Here is a 24510-nt window from a genome sequence, read left to right as displayed (position 1 = left end):
GTCTCATATTCTCTCTCTTCCACTATCACCCAATTTCGAATAAACTCAATTTTCAGTACCTCTCTCTCTCTCTCTTCCGCACACACACACACACACACACACACACACACACACACACACACACACACACACACACACACACACACACACACACACACCTCCCTCCCTTCCTTTGTTCCTTACTTCCTTCAATCCATCCTTACGATCTTGTGATAATCCATTCTTTCTTTTCTTCTTCTTCCTCTCTCTCTCTCTCTCTCTCTCTCTCTCCTCTTTCTTTCTTAGTTGCATCTTTTCCTTTCCTTCCTTCCTTCCTTCCTTCCTTCCTTCCCTCCAAACAGGAAGTGGAGGATGGAAAGATGAAAAAATGGAGATGAGTGAAAGGGAAGTGAAAAGGTGAAAGGAGTCTGGGAAAAAAGGAAAATGAAAAGCAGTAAAGGGAAGGGAAAGGGAGAATAGAGTCTGAGAAACAGGGAAGAAGGGAAAAACAGAAGAGGGAAGGGAAAGGGGGTGGAATCTGAGAAGGGGAGAACTGAAAATAGAAGAGGTGAAGTAGTGGGAGGAAAGACAGAGAGGAGGAGAGAGGTGAAAAACAGAAAAGAGAGGGGGAAAATGAGAGAAATTGGGAAAGAAAGAGCAATGGAGGGAGAGCGAAGGTAAACGGAAAATTTAATATGAGGGGCGACAACGAATGAAAGAAGAGGGGAATAGAACGAATATAAGAGGTAAGTTGGGAATTTTGAGAAGGGTATAGGGAGAGGAAAAGAGATGGGGAGAGGAAGAAAGGAGGAAAGGCGAAGAGGGAATGGGGACGTGGAAAAGGTAAATGGAAGAAGGAGAGGAAAATACATGAGGAAAAGGGATTAGGAAATGGGAGGGGCTGAGCAAGAGGGAAGGAGGAGAAGGAATGCGTGGAATTAAGTAAGCGAAAAGAAATATAATAACGGAAGGAAGAAGAGGGGGAAAGAGCAAGGGGAAGAGGAGGAAAAGGAAGCAGGGAAGGGAGAGGAACTGAGATTAAACTGGGCAGGATCAGGTGCATAACAGGGAGAGTAACTGGTGCATGACTGAAGGGGAGGACAAGGTGAATGACTGTGAGGGGAGATGATGCATGACTGAGAGGTACCTGATGCATGACTGCCCCTCACATGACGTGCCCTAACAGTCATGCAGTGTCTGTCCCTTGCCCATCACAGCAGTCACAGCAAATCTAATGACAGAGGGATGGACAGATAAACATGGCAAGTCTATAAGGCGCAGAACCACGGAACTTCGTCATAAATTATCTAAGTAGGTCGACTGTCTGGAATTACGAGAGGAAATTGTGTGCTGCTTATGCTGTGCTGTGTTTGCGTGGGGGAGGGGTTGTGTTATCAGTGCTGTGTTTGTGTGTGTTATGTGTGTGTGTGTGTGTGTGTGTGTGTGTGTGTGTGTGTGTGTGTGTGTGTGTGTGTGTGTGTGTGTGTCTGTATGTGTGTGTGCGTGCAATCGTCTGCCTGTCTCCGCTAACCCTGTAGCAATGATAAGAACAAAACAATATTATTCACGTTGTCCCCAGTAGATTTTATTCGCCTAAAAAGTTGCCTCTTGCAGTAGAAGTAATTCAGAAGCTTCCATTCACTCTTTCGCTACGACAGAAATGATTAATTGACCTGTTCTTGCCTTCATTAGAGAGTTAATCACCGTGTGTCTTTGCGTCTCATTCTGGGTGACGCTGGAGATTTCGTAACGCCCCATCCTTATTGATTTATTCTATTTATTTCACCTCAGTATCTTCCTGTATTTAATTTGCGGCTGACTGCGTCGATGGGAAAATTATAATAAAAAATGATTCAAGAAGATGTAGTGCCTTTCAAGTCATTCAGTTGGTGTTTCATTCTTTCTGCCACTCAAAGCTAAATAGAAAGGAAGGGGGAGAGGTTATGTGCGTCCTTCCTTTACTCTTTTTATAACCGGAGATCTCCCTGGCATGAAATAATGATCGTCTGGTGGTTAACTATGATGAAAACTGTGACATCGGTGAGAAAAGGGTAAGATGTAGTGAGGAAAATATATTACCAAGGTGCTATAGTCTCGGCGCACGACTCTGAGGTTGTCATTATCGTACTCTGGCAACCTCCCTTTCAACAGTGCGTCCGATTTCGTAACATATTATACACGAATCATGTTATTATACACGAATATCATTATACACTAACATATTATACACGAATCACACGCGTATCATATTATACACGAAATCGGACGCACTGTTGAGGGGCAGGTTGCCAGGGAACGATAATGACAACCTCAGAGTCGCGCGCCACGAGTATAGGAAGGCCCTCCCTCTCCCCACCTGGACTATGCCCCTCTCTCCGCCCCTACAGGTGTCGTGGATGAGACAGAGAGACCTTCACATCCTGACTGTGGGCATCTTCACCTACACCGCTGACGCAAGATTCAAGGTTTGTATGTGTGTGTGTGTGTGGGTGTGTGTGTGAGTGTGGGTGCATATCAGTTTTCCTGTCTGTCTACCTGTCTAGCTATTTTTCTTAATATATCTGCTTGTGCCTTCCTGCCTACGCATCTAACTGCACACTAAGCGATGGACAACTGGGAATGTAGTGAAGTGCAGACTACAAGATCATAACATAGATCTGGCCTGGATTGGGTAATAAAAAAAATTGTTTAAAATTCACCAAAACATTTTTCACTTTTTCTGTTTATCTGTCTATCTGTTCAATCTATTTATGTCTCTACCTGCCTGTCTATCTATCCATCTATCAATCTCTCTATCTATCTACTGTATGTATCTCCGTCTCTTCCCCAGGCCACCCATGTAAACGATATGGACAAGTGACTTCAGGAAATCAACCCAGTCGCCTTTCGCTGTCTGTCTTCTGTCTATCTATCTCCGCCTATCTCTATCCCTGTCTCCGTCTCTCCTCCAGGCCCTACACGTCAAGGCCAAGGACGAGTGGCTTCTTGAGATCAACCCAGTCACCTTCAGGGACGAGGGGGTGTATGAGTGTCAGGTGTCCGCCAGTCCTAAGATCTCTCTGCCAGTCTCTCTCCACGTCGATGGTAGGTGAGAGAGAGAGAGAGAGAGAGAGAGAGAGAGAGAGAGAGAGAGAGAGAGAAGGAGGGGAGGGGGGACGACGATAGGGGGAAGAAGGGATTGGGGAGAGAGTGGATAGGTAGGGAGGATGATGGGAGACAGAAAGAGAAGGGAAAATGAGAGAGAGAGAGAGAGAGAGAGAGAGAGAGAGAGAGAGAGAGAGAGAGAGAGAGAGAGAGAGAAGACGAAGATAGGGGGAAGAGGGGTTGGGGATAGAGTGGAAGGGTAGGGAGGGTGATGACAGATAGGAAGACGAGGGAAAAGAGGGAGGGGGGAGAGAGTAAGAATAGGGGAGGACTGGGGTGAGGAAGGAAGGGGATGGGGAAGAGTGTGGGTGGGGATGAAGGGGTAGGAAGGGAGGGGGGGAAGAGTTTCGTATTCTAGGGTTCCACCAGAATACGGCATGCAACAATCGAACTTACATCCAGGTCCCAAATGAACCACTGGGTGAACGGCGACAAGAGAAAAACAAACTTTGGTCGGAATGTTCAACTTTATTTTTTATTATAGAGTTCTGTGCAACCTGACGAAGATCTCCAGTTTCTCGCCGTTCTGTTGATGGCCAAGTGTAGTGAGACTGGAGGGCTGATTTGACTAGTAACCAAGGAGACTCATTTCTTCCTCATAACGAAGACTTCTCGAATTCCATGCATTCACGACTCGGTAGTTAGGTTTTGGGATTGGTTCGGTTCCATTAGGTGAAAACATTGACTATAATCTCCCTGGCCTGACCTCCTCTATCCCCTCTCTCCCTGCGCAAAAGTGTCCATAATCTCCCTGGTCTGGCCTCTCTCCCTGGGCAAAACAGTGTCTATAATCACCCTGGCCTTACCCCTCTCCCTGGACAAAAGAGTGTCTATAATCTCCCTGGATTGACCTCCTCTCTCCCTCCTCTCCTTGGGCCAAACAGTGTCCATAATCTCCCTGGCCTTACCCCTCTCCCTGGGCAAAAGAGTGTCTATAATCTCCCTCGCCTGACCTCCTCTCTCAATGGGCAAAAGAGTGACTATAATCACCCTGGCCTTACCCCTCTCCCTGGGCAAAAGAGTGTCTATAATCTCCCTGGCCTGACCTCTCTCTCCCTGGGTAAAACAGTGTTCATAATCTCCCTGGCCTGACCTCCTCTCTCCCTGGGCAGTGCAGCGTGCGAGAATAGAGGGTCCCGGCGAGGTGTTCATCCAGCAGGGGTCCACTATCAGACTCACCTGCCGCGTCAACACACACAATTACAACACCGCCTCCCTCACCTGGTACCACGGCAACCAACCCCTTGATTACGACTCCCCAAGGTTGGTTGTGGTAGTGGTGGTGATATTTATGGTAGCAGTGGTAGTGGTGGTGGTAGTGGTAATGGTTGTGGTGGTGGTGTTAGTGGAATGGGTAGAAATGGAGGTATGTTTGGTGGCAGTGGTAAAGGCAGTTGTGGTTGTGGTGGTGGTGGTGGTGGTGGTGTTAGTGGAAGTGAGCAGAAGTGGTGGTATGTGTGGTGGCAGTGGTAAAGTTAGTTGTGGTGGTGGTGGTAGTAGCAGAATGGTAGTGATATTAGTGGTAGAGGCAATAGTAGCTGTAGTGTAATATAAGTGAACCCTGTTCCTTTTCCCTTAGTTTTAAGAATGCTGGAGTTTTTTTCTGCTCCAAAGGTTTTATTTAATTAAACTCCTGCCACTCTCAGCTTATTTTTTTTTTTTTTTTTTTAACTTCAGGCCACTTCTCATTCCTCTGTCATTCTGTCTCTCTTCCCACTTTTTCACATTTGGCTTCTTCATTTTCACCTCTCTCTCTCTCTCTCTCTCTCTCTCTCTCTCTCTCTTCTAACTCTTTATTCTCCAGTCTTTAAGCCTCTTTCTCTCTTTTTTCTCTCTTTCTCCTCTTTTACGTCTGTCTCCTCTGCTAACTCTTTCACCTTTTCCATTCACACTGTCTCTTTTGCCTCTATACATTCTTCATTCTCTTTCTTCTCTGTTTCTTCTCTCTCTCTCTCTCTCTCTCTCTCTCTTCGCGAGATGGAGAGGTGACAATTTTAAAGCAAGTTAAAGTGAGAAAAGTGAGATACTAGGCTGGAGTGAGCCTTACTTACTTACTCCTGCCTTACTTACTTACTCCTGCCTTACTTATTCCTGCCTTACTTACTTACTCCTGCCTTACTTACTTACTCCTGCCTTACTTACTCCTGCCTTACTTACTTACTCCTGCCTTACTTACTTACTCCTGCCTTACTTACTCCTGCCTTACCTCCAAACTCTTCCTCAGTCAGAGCCTCATCCTTACCAAATCCTCATCACACACTGCTCCTCAGCCTCCTCACTCACCACTTACATCCTCACCATTCGCCTTCACGTGGTGACACCGAAATAACCAATCGGCTTCGCTGTCCGGTTATACAAACGTCCTTACATTCCCTTCCCTATACCCGCGCAAGATAGAAGGTGGGCTGCAGGAGAAGGGCAATTGCAGCCTGAATTACACCGAGTTCAGAGCCAGATAAGCTTTAAGAGACAGCAACAGCAACAGCAACAATAACAACAGGCTCACTCTCTCTACAGGGGTGGGGTGAGCGTCGAGGTAGAGAAGACTCCCACGCTCACTACCTCCAAACTCTTCATCACTCGAGCAGCTACGAGAGATGTGGGGAACTACACATGTACTCCACACCAAGCAGACCCAGCCTCTGTTTTGGTTCATGTGGTGCGAGGTGAGTGGTGAAGGTGTGGTGAGTACAAAGGAATACAAAAGAATACAAAGGCGGACACCAGCAGACCCATTGATATTTCGCGTCTTCTTGTTACAGAAAAAAAATTGCTGTGATGTCTAAGAGCTTCAAGATAAGGATAGAGAGGTTGTGGTGTTGTGGTACTGGTGTGGTGAGTCGCGAGTGGTGATGCTGTGGTAAGTGATGAGAGTGTGGTGAATGGTGGAGGTAAGGGCAGGGAAGGTGTGTGTGTGTGTGTGTGTGTGTGTGTGTGTGTGTGTGTGTGTGTGTGTGTGTGTGTGTGTGTGTGTGTGTGTGTGTGTGTGTGTGTGTGTGTGTCAGAGTGAGAATACTGAGAAGGCTAATGGGTTAATGAAAATGAATGAACACCAATTTATGGATTACAGAATTTGGTAGTGTAGTGTAAAGTTATGGTAATGAAAACGTTAATATTGAGGGAGTGGATTGTTTAGCTTCTTCAATACGGCGACCTGGGGGTGGAGGGAGGTTCCTTGACTTGGTTCCAGCGCCCGGTTTTACACACCTGCAGAAGACGAGATAGTAGTGTGTTGTGTGAAAGATGTCAATACGAGTGATGTGATTTGGTGGAGGAGTTACGTTGACTATCGGAAGAATTTTATGAATATTGACCTTTTTATGTAATCCTGTGGCTAGATGAACTGTTGCACCTGAACATTTAGTTAAGAGGCATATACAGTACGGGGTGGTCCAAATATAACACCCATCTTGCACTCCGCTGGGTGATTTATTGTGTGTAGCGGGAATTGCTCAGTCAGCGTTATCAGTGTCCATCCTGCATCATTTATTTATTTTCTACTCCCACCGCCACTCCCACACCAGCAGACTCAGCCGCCCCCACAACACATAGAATACTGTCAAGTGAATTTCTAGTGAAGCGCTTGTTACAGGTCAATCAGTAATTTAATCATAGTTCAGAAAAGAGAACAGTTTTGCGACTATAGCATATAATTTAGTCATTGTTTAGAAGAAAAAAAATACGATTTGAGTATATAATTTACTCCTAGTCTAGAAAAAACATCTGAGAGAAACTGTGCTATAATACTTAACTTATTCAGAGTTTAGGAAATACTCAGGATTCCGGAGCTTGATTGGTGAATGAATGAGTGCGTGACCCATTACACTGATCATTGAATTGATTAGTTCTCCCTCTATCATGAATTTCTCTTTCTTGACTCTACCTCTCTCCATTTTCTGAGTGAGAGAAGGAGCTCAGGATGATGATGATATTGACGATGATGATGATGATGATGATGATGATGGTGGTGGAAGAAATGTAATGTACCACTTCTAACCTTCCCCTTTCTTCCCCAGGAGAGGAGTCAGCAGCAGTACACACAGCCGAATCCAGCACTGCTCCACTTCCATCCCTAACCTCCTATCTTCTCCTGCTCTTACTTCACCCCCTCCTCCTTCACCCCTTCTTACTCCACTCCTTCTCTCTTCATCCCACCTCACTTCACCCTCTTCTGCTGCCTCCTCTCCTGATCCTACTTCAACCCTTTCTTTTTCACTTCCTCTCGCTTCACTCCCTCTTACTTCACTCCTTCCCATTTCACTCCCTCTCACTTCACTCCGTCTCACTTTACTCCCCCTCATTTTATTCCATCTCACTTCACTCCTTCCTACTGGATTCTCATTTGTTTTCTCCCCTCCTTCTCCTGCTCCACCCCCTTTCTCTTCACTCCCTCTCTCTCCACTTCCTTTCCATTCACCCTCTCTCTCTTCACTCCCTCTCCCTTTACCCTCTCTCCCATCACCCTCCCTCGCATCACTGTCTGCTAGTTCTTTCTCTTTTGCTTCCTTCTTTCCTGCTCCCTAATTTTCCCAGGAGCCTTCACCTACATAACAGCCACAGGTGACCTTCTTCTCAGGTGAGTAGCGTGTTAATAGACGAATTCTACGTGGCATAAGGGTCTTCGTATCACCTCTTTCATAGCGATTAATTTGTACATTTTCTTATTCAGAAGGAAAATAATTAAACGCCAGAATTCTGCAAAAAATCATAATTAAGAATGTAAAGAAAATGAAAAAATGAGCAAAAAGCCGAATTCAACATTTCTTTATATCGAGATACCTGGACACATAGACAGGGGGAAAAACAGATTGAAAGGACAGTTCCAGAGTTGACCTGCTGCAAAGATGAGGGGCTGAAAGCATCTGTTAATTCTTGCACTGGAGAGATTGACAGAAAAAGGGGGCGAGACGGCACTGTTAGACGGGTGCTACGTTCCTGCCGTAAAATAAAGAGGAGTGGATACAGGTAGTTAAGAAGTGCAGGGGCCATTTAAAGATCGGCAGTACAGAAATAACGATGCTACAGTGCGGCGAAGAGAGAGAGAGATTGTCGATGATAAGAGGATATAGACAGCATACTATGTGAAAATGAAGGTGCAATGTGCAAAATAAGTCACTAAAGAAGAGATGACACGGCACTTCCTCTGCCTCCTAGAACACAGACCTTACAGCCAGTCATTGGAGGCTTCGTTGCATCTCTTCTTTAGCGATTTATTTTGCTTATTACACCTCAACCCTCCCTTGATCCCTTGGATGTAATTCCTTAAGAGCCACAGCCGGTTGCAGCACCTTACCCCACTAGACCACCAGTCCACCAACTTCCTTTCAGGGGATAGGGAAGTGGCTGAGACGCTTGTATGGCCAGGAAGTTCAGCCGGCCAGTCAAATCGGTGCCACCACGTGAAGGCGTCCCCCTGTAGCAACGGGTTAATGGGTAAATTCATGTTGGTTAATCTCTGGCCTTCCTCGCTGTTAGTCTTCGGATTTAGAGCACCTTAATTCCTGATATGCCGCCACAATACACTCTGTCCTCACCACACACACACACACACACCCACCCACCCACCCACACACACACACACACACACGTCGCTTAGTTTACGGTTTCCATTCAAGTGTCGTCTCGTAGCCAGTTGGGTGATAGAGGCCGGAGAGGGAAGCCTTCATGTGGTGGCACTGATATAACCGGGCGATGGAGCTGCCTGGTTATGCAAACGTCCCTCAGTTCCCTCTCTATCCCACAGAAGAAGAATGCTGAAGTTCATGAATAGGGGAATTTCAGCCTGAAGTCCACGGGGTTTTAGCATTCAGATGAACTTTGAGCTCCTAGTACTATTATTACTACAATTACTTATATCTAACTACTTCTGTAATCCTTGCCACTACAGCTCAGTTGATGGACAAGTAGCTGTAGTCAAAGTGGAGGGCAAATTTGACTAGTAACCAAGGAGACTCATTCCTAATTCAAAGTTAATGATTATCAACTTTCAGGCAATCACAAGTTAGTCCTTATGTTGTAGGAGTAGCCTAGTTCCGTCAGATGATAACAAGGTGGCTATAGCACTGTACTACTAGATCATCACTATCATAATTCCCAACATCTCAACTCTCCCCTCCCTCTCTCCTTCTCTGCTACTACTATCACAGCACCACTACCAGCGAAACCATCACTACCACTACCATCACTACCGACATATCACCATCACGACCAGGCTTACTTTCACCATTATCACCACCACCACTAGCACTATCATTCACCACCTCCACCACCACCACCACCACTACCACCTCCACGACCAGGCTTACTTTTACCATTATCACCACCACCACTAGCACTACCACCACCGCCACCACTAGCACTACCACCACCACCACAACCACTACCACCACCACCACCACCACCACCACTACCACTACCATCATCACCACCATCACCACCACCACCGCCATCGTCAACAGCATCCGTGGCTCATTCCGCCTGAGCGCCCTCATCCTAGGAGCTTATCTTCCCTACTATCGTACTCTCTCTCTCTCTCTCTCTCTCTCTCTCTCTCTCTCTCGCTTTCTCTCTCTCTCTCTCTCTCTGTTTTTAATTCCCCTTCTCTCGCTTCTCTCTCTCTCTCTCCTCTCTTCACACCTCTCACAAATACCGCTCCACTGCCATTAACTCTTACTCCTGTCATCGTCCCCTTGCTTTTTACCCATTCATCCCTCCTCTGTTTTGCATCTCTCTCCTTCTGTGCTTCTTCCTTCCACATATTTTCCCTTAACCCTCTCCTCTTTCCTTTACTGCCCTCTTTCTCACAGTCTTCTCCGTCTTTGAGTGGGGAGAGCCTTCATCTTGTTCTATATTTTACTCTCACTGTTAGAGAACCAGCGTACACTACCTCCTCGCTAGGGGTCGTAGGTCCTTTTGATGTACTACTTGTCATAGTAACTCCATGTGACTGATTTTTCACACACATTCTTCCCCCCTTTTCTATATTTTCCTTTCCTTTTGATATTTCCTCTTCTTCATCTACTTTCTATTTCCTTTCTGCCAATTCTCCAACTCTAATTTTTCCATTTCCCCTTCTCCCATTTCATCGTTTTCCTCTTCCTTATTTTCTTTGCCTTACTTCCTTCCTGTTCTCTCTCTCTCGCGGTGTTCTTTCTCCTCTACTCCTCTCTTTTTCTTGCTTTCCATCCCTCCTCCTCCGCATATATACTGTATTTCCCTCTCTCAGATTTCCTTTATGTCCATTCCTTTAGTCTCCCGTCTTGTCCCAGTCTTCTCTCACTATTGCCTTCCTTTCTTTTAATAATTCTTCTTTATTTTCACGAATTATCTCTTCCTTCTTCTCTTCCACATCTCCTCCAGCTTCCTACATTTCCTTTCTCACCTCCCTCCGTTTCAGCATTTCTTTTTTCCACAATACTTCTATGCATTGTCACATTCCATACACTGGTTTCCTCCAAAATTTTTTAAAGACGCTTCAGGCGGTTATTGAAGGGCCGATTATGAATAAAAGGTGAGTTAATTATGGAGAGTGAGAGACTGTTGAGGAGAGTGTATGTGGGTGAGGTGGAGGGGGGGTGATGGAGGGGGAGGCCAAGGATGAGATGGAGGGATGGAGTGGAGAGGTAAATGAAAGAGAGAGGTGTGAGCTGGGAACAGGGCAGTGAAATGGCGGGGGACAAGGTGACATGGAGGCGATTTGTTTGTGGCCATCCCTTACGGGATTAAGGCGTCTGGCAATAGATAGATAGATAGATAGACCATTTACTTCCTTAAGGTCTTGGGTAATTAGACCTCCGTAGTAGTTGAGGAACCAGTTAATGAATATGTGAGACTGTCTCGCTGGAAGTGGCTGGGGCACATATACAGAAATGAAGGTTGTTTAATGCAGGATGTGCCAGAGTGGATTGCTAGAGGAAGAAGAGGTAGAGGTAGGCCGAGGGGAAACCTGGTTGAGGACAATGAAAAAAGAAGCAGGAGAGGAGTGTTGGTGGGACCTGAAGGAGGTGGCAAGAGACAAATATTGGTGGAGAGAGTTCATTGAGGCCCTATGCATCCCGTGGAGTGCCACAGGAAATGATTGATTGATTGATTGATTGAGTAGTTGAGACGGAGTCCGCATTCTCACCAGTTAAGGAAGCTCCCTAACACCTCTTCCATAGCGATTGATTTTGCTTATTATACGTTGTTATCGTCTTTTGTGTTGCTTGAACTAATATAATATCGCCATACATGCATAAATACTGTACAAAATTATATTAACCAGCAGAATCGAAAAATAAATCGCTGAGGAAGAGGTGCTACGGAGTCTTATTATTTACAGACGAAAATACGAACGAACCCTGGACCCATGATGGTATTAAAAAAAAAAAAAAAAAATCACCCAAAATTAATGCTAGAATAACTTCCTAAAGCTTTCAAAATATCTCGCGAGACATCTTGTATTTTATCTTTGTGTCATATCCCTGTGTCATATCCCTGTGTCATATCCCTGTGTCATATCCCTGTGTCATATCGCTGTGTCATATCCCTGTGTCATATCCCTGTGTCATATCCTTGTGTCATATCGCTGTGGCTTACCCCTGTGTCATATCCCTGTGTCATATCGCAGTATCATATCCCTGTGTCATATCGCTGTGTCATATCGCTGTGTCATATCCCTGTGTCATATCTCTGTGTCATACAAAACTCCTCCGCCAAGAATTCCATGGGCTTGAATGATGAGTGAGTGGATGTGTGGCCCATTTGACTGGGTACTCCTGCTCCTGCTGCTACTTCTGCTTTATTTTTCCTAGTTCTGCTTCTGGATCCTACCTACCCCTTACATATATTATAATGCGTTTTTTTATTTTTTTATTTTATTTTATTTTATTTTATTTTTCACTTATTTATTTTTTTTGCGGGGGGAGGGCACACTTGAGAAATATTCCTACCCTCATTCAGCTCAGTTAATGGTCAAGTGTAGCCAGACTGAAGAGGAGATATGACTAATAATCAAGGAGACTCACTTGTAATTCTTATCGAAGGGTCATCGAATTTAATGTAACCAGGATTTAACACTGTCTGTCAGAACACCACTTTTCCTTCATGTTATGGGAAATCGACTGTTGTGGGTAACGATGAGGATGAGGATGATGATGATGATGATGATGATGATGAGGAGGAGGAGGAGGAGGATGGTGGTATAGCTAATCTTTTTTCTTTTGACAGCAACAAGGACAGTGTGTCTGGAGGCAGTCGGAAGAGGCAGGAAGAAGTTTGGGGAAGGAACAGTGTGATGCCCTGCAGCAGCGAGAATCGAACCCAGGATCTCTACACAAGCACAAAACCCCTGCCACCACCGGACCTATTAACCCCCTGTCATCTGGAACTGAGAAAGGGTTACTCAAGAATGTTTCCAAGTCTTTCTATCTATCACAATCTATCCATCATCAAACTCCTTAATCATGTAAGAGGCGACCACAAATAAATCGCCTCCACAGCTCCTTGTCCTCTGCTATCTGGCTGCCCTCGCTTCAACCCACACCCCTTTCTCTCATCTATCTCTCTACTCCAATCCTCCATCTTATCCTCTCTCTCCCTCTCCTACAACTTTTACCCCCTTCTCTCATATATCTCTCTCCAATCCATCCCTCCATCTCATCCTTTGCCACCCCTGCCTCCAACTCATACCCCTTTTCCTTATATATCTCTCTCCACTTCATCCCTCCACCTCATCCTTTGCTTCCCCTTCCTCCACCTCACACCCTCTTCTCTCATATATCTCCCCACCATTCCTTCATCTCGCCCTGTATCTCCCCCACATCCTCTCCCCTTTTACGGCATTAATAATCTTAGGTGAAAAATGTCACTTAGTTTTAACTTGAATTAATACCAAAAATATCAACAGAATGTGATACAGAACGATCTCATAGGTAACAAGGCAACTGCTCTGTTCACTTTTACCTGGCCTAAAGTTGCCATCTCTCCACCTTGAAAGCTGAGGTGTGGCAAAGTGATAAACTCTGGAATATGATACTAGTCAAGAAGAAGTGCTTAGGGAACAGTGCCGCAGTGTTGTTTTATGCTGTTTTTGATCTAAAGCAAGAACTTGACGTTAGAATGTGGTGTTAGTTTAGAAAAAGTGCTATGAAGAGAAGGTAGAGCTATTGCCTTAGTCTGCTATTGAACTACGGGAAATAAGCTCTAAAAGTGCTATGGAAAGGATGTAGAGCCGTATTTATGCCCTATTCTATCGATGAAGTATAGGAAAAAATCTGCAAAAGTGTAATGGAGAGGAGGCGGAGCTACAACATGCTATTCCATTTCTGAGCTAAGGAAAGAAGGAAATAAGCTGCAGAAGGACAAAACTCTCCCCAAAGTAAAGGTGAAGGAACTGTAAAATAAACATGTAGCTAATCATGCACGACAGGAGAGACTATAATGAACTCAGCGAGGCATACTAAACAGACTACGCAAGGATCTCTGTATAATTTAGTGTGTGTGTGCGTGTGTGTGTGTGTGTGTGTGTGTGTGTGTGTGTGTGTGTGTGTGTGTGTGTGGAAGATAGAACACCGCTTCCACAGTTACTATATTTCACAAAGACACTAGGCAACCAAACTTTCACTCTTCAATTTACTTTCACTCTTCAATTTCCTTTTCCGCATTAACTTCTGGCAGTGATGTTGGTGAATGCACGAACAATTAACACGAACATTATTGGTACAGTTGCTACGAAATCCATGGTAAGTGTCGTAGCCTCATAAGTCATAACACGGCTGGGAGTCTTTTCGTCGAGTTGCTAAAAAATCGTCTTTAAGAGAAACCAAAGCCATCCTAATGAACTTTTGGAGAAGATCTACAGCTGGTTAGATTTATGAGATGATTCACCGAGCATTGGTGGCAGCGCTGATCAGTAATTTAGTCATATTAATAGCTGTTTAAGACATTGGTTCTCAGCTCCTTCACCTCTCTCTCTCTCTCTCTCTCTCTCTCTCTCTCTCTCTCTCTCTCTCTCTCTCTCTCTCTCTCTCACATCACAAACCTACACTACCATCACCATCAGCAGACGCACACGCTTTCGCCCGTATTTTGTGTTCTTACGATTCCAGCAACACAAAGCCTGAAATTGGGTGTTTTCCTGATTGTGTTATGATTTGGGGAAGGATAAAAAGCCTGAAGTTGAAGCCTGTCGAGTGCACGAGAGTCAGTAATAACACAGACTAATAAAGACTAATAAAGACCTTGTTAAGCTTCATTAGAATAGGACTCGTATCGACTTTATCATCTAGGCCTCCAGTTACACAGCTGACTAAACAGGCAAAACAAACTTTGTCCAACAGCTTGACCGGCTCAGGAATCGAACCCGGATTCTTCGAGTTACGATCTCAATATGATTAGCAATACATAGCTGATTCTCCTGGGGGATTAAATCGTCTAGATATTGATTCTTGGCAAAAAGGGTTATAAGGAAATAAATTCTGGATATCTCAAAGAAGAACCGTTTTAGCCATGGGTTCAGGAAGGAACTTTCCTGTTTCATGTCGGCGATCAGAGTTAATTTGATAGCTACTAGGATGTATTACAGCTTAATAATAGTTCCGCTGGTAAATAAATAGGATGTACTTTTAAATACTTATTTATATAACTCAAAAGTACTGCAACTGAACTACACTGCAAAATACTATGTACTCCAAAAGCCCTCTTACAGTCGCCTGAGCTCAAATAAACCTTGCAACCTTTCCAAACCTTTCAATCAATCACAAAATGAGCAACACATAGGTTTTATAATGGCATTGTGTAAGTCGAAGCAATCCAGTCTATTTTCAGGACACACCATGCAGTTTAGTTGCCATGCGGTAGCATTTAAGCTTATCATGTGCGCTAGAGAGAGAATTTGACACCCTACTCCACCCCTCTCTGCCTTCACTATCCAACCCTTGCTTGCGGTTGATGACTGACTACATTTACAACAATAAACATTACACTCAATCACTCACTCACTCACTCAATCAACCAATCAAGCAATCAATGAGGTAAACGTGAATTTCTGAAGTTCTAAAAGTGACACGAGGACTCCTTCGATACTGCAATTTCCAGGATAGCAATTCTGGAGTTATTGTATAAGAAACAAGTTCCATACTCAGAGACATTTCGCTAATATGCTACCCACCTGTACAGAACGTTCACTCGAGGTCGTCAAACAAGATATCCGCCATTTCACAGGGAGTAAACAGCAAATGAAGCTCTCCGTCTTTCACTCTCTGCATGCAAAATGGTGTGTTCTGGCAGCGTCCATGGCTGTCATGATAGTAAGGGCTAAGAGAAACACTTGTAGTACTACAGGTAACCGAGGATATTCCGAAATCAGGGAGAAAACTCTTAAAAACCGAATGAAGTGAGAGGAGACGCCAATGGTTTGCTCGCCTGAATTTTGCTGTTAATCTGGATCCATGCAGTTCATTTTGTCCCGGGTAAGTAAACGTGTTATTTTTTCTCGTTTCCTGGAGTGTTCCACGGACATTTATCTGAAGGACTGCATGGTGGCACACTTGAGATGGAGGGGCCTTACTGTACAATAGCCTGGTCTACAAAAATGGGAGTCCATGGTAGGGCCAACTGCGACCTAACTTGGCTATGGAGGGGTCTTAGGGAGTCCGAGCCCCCCCCCCTTCAGACCCTTGGCCTTCCAACTGCCCCCTCCTCCCCCATGTGAAGTTTTGGATCAAGTCCACACATCGCTCTTAAACAGCAAGTCTAGTACCACCACCTCCCCAGGATACAAACCATCTCTTGTAAGCTTCAGGACTTGCATAACTTTTGAGATCGTCGGCTGTGTATGGCTTCGGTGAGAATATCAAATTATTAACACTATGGTGGTAAGTTATTCCAGGCAGCACGTCCTACTCACTGGAAATTTTGGCCATTGCGTACGGATCTTTACTAGTTAGTAGCCTATTTTTAATCAGCGTAGCGATCCTTCTCTTTTTGTTTAGAGTAATCCTTGTCCACAGCAGGGGCTCTGGATCGACTTTTCCATGTGTTGGGGATTCCAGACATTGTAGAAACTGAATTTGTTTGCGAGATTCTATATACTTTCAGTTCAGAGTTTATGCTGCTCTCCCTGAGTAATGATGGAGGATTCAAGTTGACGTCAGTGCTAACCCTTGTAGCCATCGTGTCGCTAGCATCCCACGATAGGAAAGTTCTCTCCCCCCACCCCCTCCCTTCCCTGCTAACGAAGCTGCGATAAAAAGAGTGAACACAACTCAGCCCACCCGTTATTTTACATTTTCTTTGTGAACGCACTTACAGAGAAGGAAGTTACAGGGTACACTACCTATTTTCGTAGACGGAAGCTGCATCATGGTAATCTGATGTCTTCAAAGTAAAAAGTATAAATACGACCCATCTTCATCCCTCACAGTTTATTCTGCCTACCATACATCTGGTCTGCTTAATTCTGTATGGAAGTCCTCAAGTAGTGAATAGGCTACAAATTATCTTCATTAAACGTTCCACTACTGTATAAAGACATCGTTTATTAGAACCATATCACCCCCTTCAGAGTACAGGGGATCGACACTAGACTTTAGTAGTCCAGGTACTGGGATCAGCATAGACTTTTGTTTCGCCGGGCTGGAGCTTTATTGAGAAGGTACAATGAGCGATATCTCAGGGAGACCACTGAGGAGGTAGGGGATCCTTCGACTTGCTTGTTGAGCCCTGAAGAAGCTCCACTCCATCCCTGTCTCTCAGGTTAACTGTTTTGATAGCAGATGGACGGCTCATGTCAGGGGCAGGTGATCCTTGGAGATGAGTGTGAGGTTGTTCAGCAGAGTGCAAGAAGAAAGGATGGAGACAGTGTACGTGTAGGACAAGCACGTTGCTGTTGTTGTTGCAGCTGTTGTTGCTGCTGCCACCAGAGTTTCATCTGGAAGTAAACCAGTACGATTTCAGGTTGAAGTTTCTCTTTTCTTGCCGTCCACCATCCTCCTTTCGAGGGATAGGATGAGAGTTGAGGGACACTTATGTATTTTTGTATAACTGCTACTTGGTTATATTGATGTCCCCGTGTGCTGGCTCTCCTCTTCAGCATCCGAACAATCACAAATGAATAAAATAACGTGATGTGGGATGTGTGGTGTAGGTGTGAGAAGACGAGCAGTTGGTGTGAAACAACTGTGGTGGCATCACTGTATGTATGCAAGACCAACCACATTACTCGTATAGCAGGGGTGTTCACTCGAGAGTCATAGTTTATGCTCACTCTCCAGTCCTGTCTCTAGCTGGAGGTGTAGCCACGGTTTCACACTGAGCGAAGGTAGTAGTTTGAGTTTTTACCAGAGTTCATGAGAAGAGTTCTCAGTGGCTACTTGTGCTGTCTATAAAAGTTTTCATCTAGCACAAGTAGGTTTTGTGTGATACTGTGGCTGTGACCTGTAACTTAAGGACAGGGATAGACAATGAGTAGAATCTATGCTTTACTAGTAAACGTTTCGGAGAGGAAGTTGTGGTGACTAAACATTAAAAAATTTTGGCTTTGGGTGATGACGGGGCGAAGTGGTGGTGGCATTGCACTAAAAGATGCGTATCATTATATTAAAAGAAAGGAGAGGTTCGCGGTATAGCAGTACATGTTCGTGGCTGTGATGAGCACTTGAGTAAGCAGCGAGGAATCTCATGTTATTACAACTGTTAGAGGAGTGATGTATTATGCAGGAGGGGAATAAACTGAAATGGGCCTTATTTTGTCTCCCAGTGGTTTCGTTCATAGGAAAGGCAAGGGGACGTGGACAAAAGCAAGCAGTTTGGGTTGCAACTGTGTCTCAGGAAAACTTACCTAAATGACATAAAATGAGGGTAACAGCCAGTCCCAAATCACCCCCTTTGGAATGTACGGACTCGAAGCTATACTACTGAGCTCCACAACATTTCGAGAATTAATAGCTTGTCTTTTCCATGGTGATATTGGATAGTAAAAAATATATACTATTCTCTTGGGTATTTGAACTGATGCACACAACACATCACTCAGCTGACACGCTACACCACCATCATAGGGCTACATGACCCCTGCAAATGCTCATGATAGGGAGTTATAAAAGCCAATAAGTGGGACGGTGAGCACACTGTAGAGATTAATAGGAAGTGTGAGGGGCGGCCACACTTTTGCCCACCAAGTCCCAAGGGTCTTAGTTATAAAAAGATCCTAACCATATTTTTACATAACAGCTACAGTATTATCACAGCTTATTTTTATTTTCCGTAATGTTACTTAGATACTTACTCTGATTTGCTTGTAAAGTGTTTGGTGGCTGTGTGACTGAAGTGTATGTACAAGCAGCCTTAAGCAAAACGAAGGCTTGGGAGAGTTTATAAATACTGGTCCAATATCGTCACCACCAGACCTTGCTGATTGTGCCCCAGGAGGGAGAAAAATTACACCCCTACCTGACCATTAGAAGGGAGGTCGAGGTTGCTGCGTTTTTCCCTTCCCAAATCTTAAATCCATTGTGGTTACCTGTCTTGATGGCCTACGTGCAGTCGGTAGGCATCAATGTACAGGGTGGCTCAACAGTATGCATAGGAATAATGATCTTTTTTCAGTTACCCTTATAGAATGTCAGATGTGTTAACTCGCGTTCGCCATAATAGTAGAGAAACATCCGTAGATTTTTTCAACGTAATGGCACCCATGTAGAGTGTGTTTTATGAACAAGATACAACTTGTTAAAAAATTACTTGTTTTTTATTTTCTCCATTAGATGAAGACTTAGATCATCTTGTATATCAGCCGCCATTACCTGTTAGAGTCAGTCCGGCGATTATCAAGTTATTAAAATGGGGAGTGGGGGAGGTGTCATAAAGACTTTGTATCATAAAGCAGCGACTTTGTATTTGCTTGTAGAGGCAGGATATTTTAGACTTGTGGTCGAGCGGCTTTTATATCTTGTAGTAGTTTCCCCACCAGATGTCATGTAGTGACGGGAGAGGTAAAGAATAGTATGGGACTATTTTTATTTGTCTTGGAAATATTAAACAGGTATAATAGTATAAGTCCTGGGTAGCTACCTCCCTGTCTCGCTATCTCTCTCTCTCTCTCTGTTCTAAGGCTAATCTCCGTCTCGACCTCTCTCTAGGGTCGCTTGTCTCCTTCTAAACTCTCTTTCCTAAAATCTCGTGTAGTAGGGTGTGTGTGTCACGTATCTTCCTCATGGCAACAGAACTTTCTCACGAGAGGACTGCTGACAGCTAACTGAATCATCTCCTTACTGGCCGCTGTCGTCAGCTTTCCCCCGTGTAAGCGTTTAGCGCTGCTCGCTTCTCGCAAACACAACACCTTCTCATCATTTGACTTCCTGCTTCTATCTGTCTCTCTATCTATCTATTTATCTATCTATCTATTATGTAGTCCTATAGAGGCAGGATGAAAAACTGTCAATTATTAAGCCATTTGATACTGTGACCTCTTTTCATTTTACTCACACTCAGGCGATTTTGTCAAGCGATTTTCCTCATTTGTAGTATAGAAGAAGAAGTCGATGAAGGGCATAGCTAACCCCTCCAGGTAGAAAAGTCCCTCGTTAGCTGAATAAAATCGTCTGGAGGCGGCAAGAGCAAAATGAAACGCACATCATTGAACTGAAGTGGTTGACGCCTGCAACTGAAGGACGTTTTTCTGAGTTTTTGATATTTTTGTTTGATTTTATCCAGTTTAGGGGAGACTTTTAAAAGTGGAAGGGTTAGAAATAGCCTTCAGTAACCCTTTGACTATGAGGGGGTGTCCTAACATACTTAAAATATCTATGGTAATAACACTTTCCTCACCCAACCATATCTCTTAAAAAAATACTGCCGTCGGGGTGGGAGGATTCGCTCAATATTTCACCTTTTCTCTCTGTTACTTTTCTTCCATGGCTGATATTCCTAAGATGAGAGAGGCTTGGTAAGTTTTCCCGCCTTTAATCACAAAAGTTCACCTACTATTTCGCCTCTTCTACTCGTCACTTTCCTTGCTGGCTTCCCTAGCTGAGAGAGACTTCTTATTCTTCCCTGCCCATGAAGTTCACCTACAACTTTACCTCTTCTACTCGTCACTTTCCTTGCTGGCTGATATTCCTAGAGGTTTGGTGTGTTTCTCTGGCCAAAGTTGGTGCTCTTGGGTATGATGTGGCAAGAAGCAAACTGACAGACGTGCCCCAAGTGTGACGCAGTAGAACAAGATGCGATCTTTTTCCCGTGATTGTACATTCAGCCACACCTGCAAGTCAAGCAGCCCAATTAACTCCTTGATTACCACGGTGTTTAATGAATTCTTGGCATCCCCAGACGATTTTATTCAGTCCAGAAGGATCGCTTTCAACCTGGTAAGGTCAGATTTAGCCTTCATTAATCCCTACACTGAGTCGCTCCTCTATCCAAAATAATAATAATAATAATAATAATAATAATAGTAATAATAAAATGGGAGTGAAGTGCTAATTGAGGATGTATTGAGATATTACTTTACTAGGGCAACTCCGTACAATACCCCACCGTCCCAATTCATTAGCCAACACTCCAATGTGCTAAATGAATCAAGATATGTCATTTGGTTGCTCTGTATACTTCTATGCTACGTCAACACTTATCAACACCTAGTATAAATAATAGTAGTCTCGCTATTATTACCGTACGGTGAGAAGAGTAACCATGATATTTACCATATCGTGGTAATAATCATTTTCACTGCTCAGTACTAATAGCGCTCATGGGCTGGTCACTGTTAGCTATTAAGTCGGCTAATCTGTCTGCCTAACTGATAAACAGATTTTGTCAGCTAAATGATAATGTAATGCAACGACTTTTTGTTATTTGTTGTGGTGTAATAAGAGCACATTTCATTATTAAACTGTTATATGTACTTTACCTCTTGCAGTAGCCATTATTTCTTCCACTTTCTCCTTTAAATCCTCCGTGCCTGACAGCCCATCTCCAGTTTTTACTTATGTCTTCAAGTTGAGTTCGTCTTACATGGTGACTGCCTTGTGGTATTTTCCCTACAGAAAGCTTTTTAGTTGCTTATTGTCAGGGTTCAGTTCACAGCGTCCTATACTTCCTCCTCCATGCTTGTTAATCTGCCTATCTGTATACAGTAAGAAACATTCACACAAAAGAGAGCCATACTTCATCTCGGAGATCTGCTGCTGGTGACGCTTGCTTTCTCATGTAACAGAGCTGAAAAACTTTAAACACACGTCGTTTTTATACATTTTTTTTCTTCAGTAAGGCAACAAGTTCTTCAGTTGAGTCGAACTTGCCTTTGATGAAACTTCCCTGAAATACATGCTGTACTGTATCTGTACAGGTTAAAGAGTCTGGCTACATGCTGTACTGCCCGAACTCAGTCGGTGAAAATTTGAAAGTGTCTACTTAAACGTCCATGTTGCCTTACCTGAGGTTAGTGCAAGTACGTGCATTAGTGTCCATGTCTGACGCTGTGTTGGCCTGGCCGGGTGTGCTGACAGAAAAAACAATGATCCTCCTTCATTATCTTCGGACACGAACTGCCTGTCAAACAAGGTTGCCACCACACGGTGACTGGCTTCCTCAATACAGATGAACTATACCAAGGCCTACCAATAGCTTTTAAGAAAGCGTCTACCTGAGGCGAGAGGCGACAGAGTCTACTCATTTTTTTTATTTATTTATTTATTTATTTATTTTTTTTTTTGTTAGGGAAGTTTGGTACCATCGATTGATAATGAAGAAAACAGTATGGTCACCATGTGATGATCATAAAGACAACCGGATCACCACCGAACGGTGCTAACAGCAGTAACGTTGTTTTCAACACACAGTGATAATCATTACTCTGTAAAATGTGAAGTTGAATCTCAGTTGGCTTTGATGGTGCAACACAATTCAACCTATGGTTCTTTCATTTTAACTTGATTTTCGTTCTTTTGCAACTATTTCATAAAGCTCAATGGCAGAAGACAGTACTAAGGCTCTACATCCATTCCATAGTACGTCTTCGTGACTAGCACCAACCTCTAGTGTTATCTATTATTACAACTCGACTTTCAGGATGGAGAGATGGCAATTAAAGGGGAAGTAAAGGTGAAAGAGTAACAGTGATAGCGATGATGTGTGTGATGAGTCAGCAGCGGCAGTGGTGTTGGCAGAGTCCTTTAGAGTTTAGAGCAACAGGTGGCTACTCCATCACAGAGGCGTGGGTGGGGAATCACGTCCTATACCCTCCTCTCCATACTATTAAGTGTTTTCTAGTTTTACTTGCGAATGAAGTATGTCTTGGGGTGTATTTATCTGGTTTTGAAGATTTCCTAACACCTTTTACTTGTGGATGAAAAGGTTGCAGAGACTGAAATCTTAATAAACAAAAATGATGGACAGAGTCAAAGAATAGCATATGAATCGATTAGAGAACTGAGTGGTAATGCAGGTAAACGCAAGGAAATACCAGTTAGAGACAGGGAAGGAAATTTATTGACCAAAGATGGAGATATTAAAAATAGATGGAAAGAGCATTTTGAGACAGTTCTAAATAGACCAATACCACCAGAAGAGGATATACCGTCTGCTCAGGAAGATTTAAATATAGAAACAGGAGAGTTGAGGCTTGCAGAAGTGGAGAAAGCAGTAAAACAGTTAAAGAATAATAAAGCACCAGGGGAGGATGGTTTATTTCCGGAAATGTTTAAAGTGGAGGGGGATAGATTAATAATGATCTTGACCAAGCTATTCAATAAGATATGGGTGACGGGGTTACTACCATCAGTTTGGAAGAATGGTGTAATTGTTAAAGTTCCGAAGAAGGGAGACCTGAGTGAATGTGGTAATTGGAGGGGAATCTCTTTGTCACCGACAGCTTTGAAAATTTTCAGTAGAGTGTTGTTAAATAGGTTGGAGCCGGTGGTTGAGGGTATTCTGAGGGATGAACAGGCTGGTTTTAGAAAGGGACGTGGTTGCAATGATCAGATCTTTATAGTTAGGCATTTGATGCAGCAAGTTAATGAAATGAGAGTACCGTTAAGTCTTTGTTTTGTTGATTTTGAAAAGGCTTTTGATAGTGTTTCGAGAGAGACTATGAGGAAGATCATGAGACATTATGGAATACCAGAGGAGTTTGTGAGGGTTATTATGAACATGCATGAGGACACATTTTGTAAAGTGATGGTTGATGGTTGTCTGAGTGATTCGTTTGAAGTCAAGTCCGGAGTAATTCAAGGTGGTGTTCTATCGCCTTTACTATTTATATTGGTCATTGATTACATTATGAAAAGCGTTGGAACAGAAACCGGTGCAGGTATACTTTGGGGAGAGAACAGGAAACTTTTGGATTTAGATTATGCAGATGATATAGTTTTGATTTGTGATGGGCCAGAAGAGATGCAGAGAGTGTTGGACTGTTTGGTGAGTGAAGGTCACAAGGTGGGTTTGGTTATTAATTGTGGAAAAACTGAAATAATCAATATGAATATGGAAAATGCGCAGGAATGTGTAATTGGAGGTATGGTTGTAAAGCAAGTTGATAGGTTTAAATATTTAGGTACTTATTTAGCCAAGGATGGTTCTTTGAACTTTGAAATCGAGGAAAGGTTAAAGAAGGCTAATCAGGTAATGGAAATGCTTAAAAATTTTTGGAATAATAACAATTTTTCTGTGCATACAAAAATCAAACTTTATAAATTAATGGTTAGGAGTATCTTAATTTATGGACACGAGTCTTGGTACAGCACAGTGACTATGGAAAATAAATTCTTGGTGTTTGAAAACAAAGCACTTAGAAGAATATTAGGAGTTAAGTGGTGGGAAAGGATATCAAATAGTAGAATTAGAGAAATAACGGGAGTGCAGCCGGTCGATGAATATGTTAGGTTCTCACGATGGAAGTGGCTAGGACATGTGTATAGGAGACAGGGAATAGTACGAGGTACACCAGGGTGGGTGGCACTTGGTAGGAGAGGTAGAGGAAGGCCTAAAGAGACGTGGGTGAGGACAATGAGACGGGAAGCTGGAGATGAGTGTTGGGGAGATCTTGAGGAGTTAGCACAAGATAGGATGTGGTGGTGTGAGTTCATCGAGGCCCTATGCATCCCCGAGGGTGCCACAGGAAATGATTGAAAATTCACTATCCTCTTGTATGTTCTTAATGCAAACATCATAGATATTAATGTGATGTAAATGGCATGCACTAGAATGTTAAGGTGTAATGTGTAAAATAAACCACTAATGGGGAGGTGCAACGAAGCCTCCAACCCCATTTAGAGTATGTAGCTATGGTGGTAGTGGTGTCGGTAACAGGTATTTTATGGCAACAAGTGGCACCCCGCAAGAGAGAGAGAGAGAGAGAGAGAGAGAGAGAGACCACACAGTGACCACTTTATGAGAACTCTTATTAGTAAG

General features: G+C 43.6%; 1 protein-coding gene across 1 annotated transcript in view; it reads left to right on the top strand.

The window, feature by feature from the left end:
• Nucleotides 1–24510, top strand: part of LOC145398736 (protein sidekick-like) — an 82630-nt gene that overhangs the window by 29007 nt on the left and 29113 nt on the right. Inside the window, exons 3-8 of the mRNA XM_080271534.1 lie at nucleotides 2367–2444; nucleotides 2931–3063; nucleotides 4236–4386; nucleotides 5641–5789; nucleotides 7140–7180; nucleotides 11732–11844. Of these exons, the coding sequence (XP_080127660.1) occupies nucleotides 2367–2444; nucleotides 2931–3063; nucleotides 4236–4386; nucleotides 5641–5789; nucleotides 7140–7180; nucleotides 11732–11844 (665 nt within the window). The remainder of the gene's footprint in view (nucleotides 1–2366; nucleotides 2445–2930; nucleotides 3064–4235; nucleotides 4387–5640; nucleotides 5790–7139; nucleotides 7181–11731; nucleotides 11845–24510) is intronic.

Source organism: Coenobita brevimanus, chromosome 46, assembly GCF_032717465.1.
Source record: "Coenobita brevimanus isolate Jiangsu-jjx chromosome 46, ASM3271746v2, whole genome shotgun sequence".
Lineage (NCBI taxonomy): Eukaryota > Metazoa > Arthropoda > Malacostraca > Decapoda > Coenobitidae > Coenobita > Coenobita brevimanus.
The sequence above is the reverse complement of the archived record's forward strand: the minus strand, read 5'-3'. Positions and strand labels throughout refer to the sequence as shown.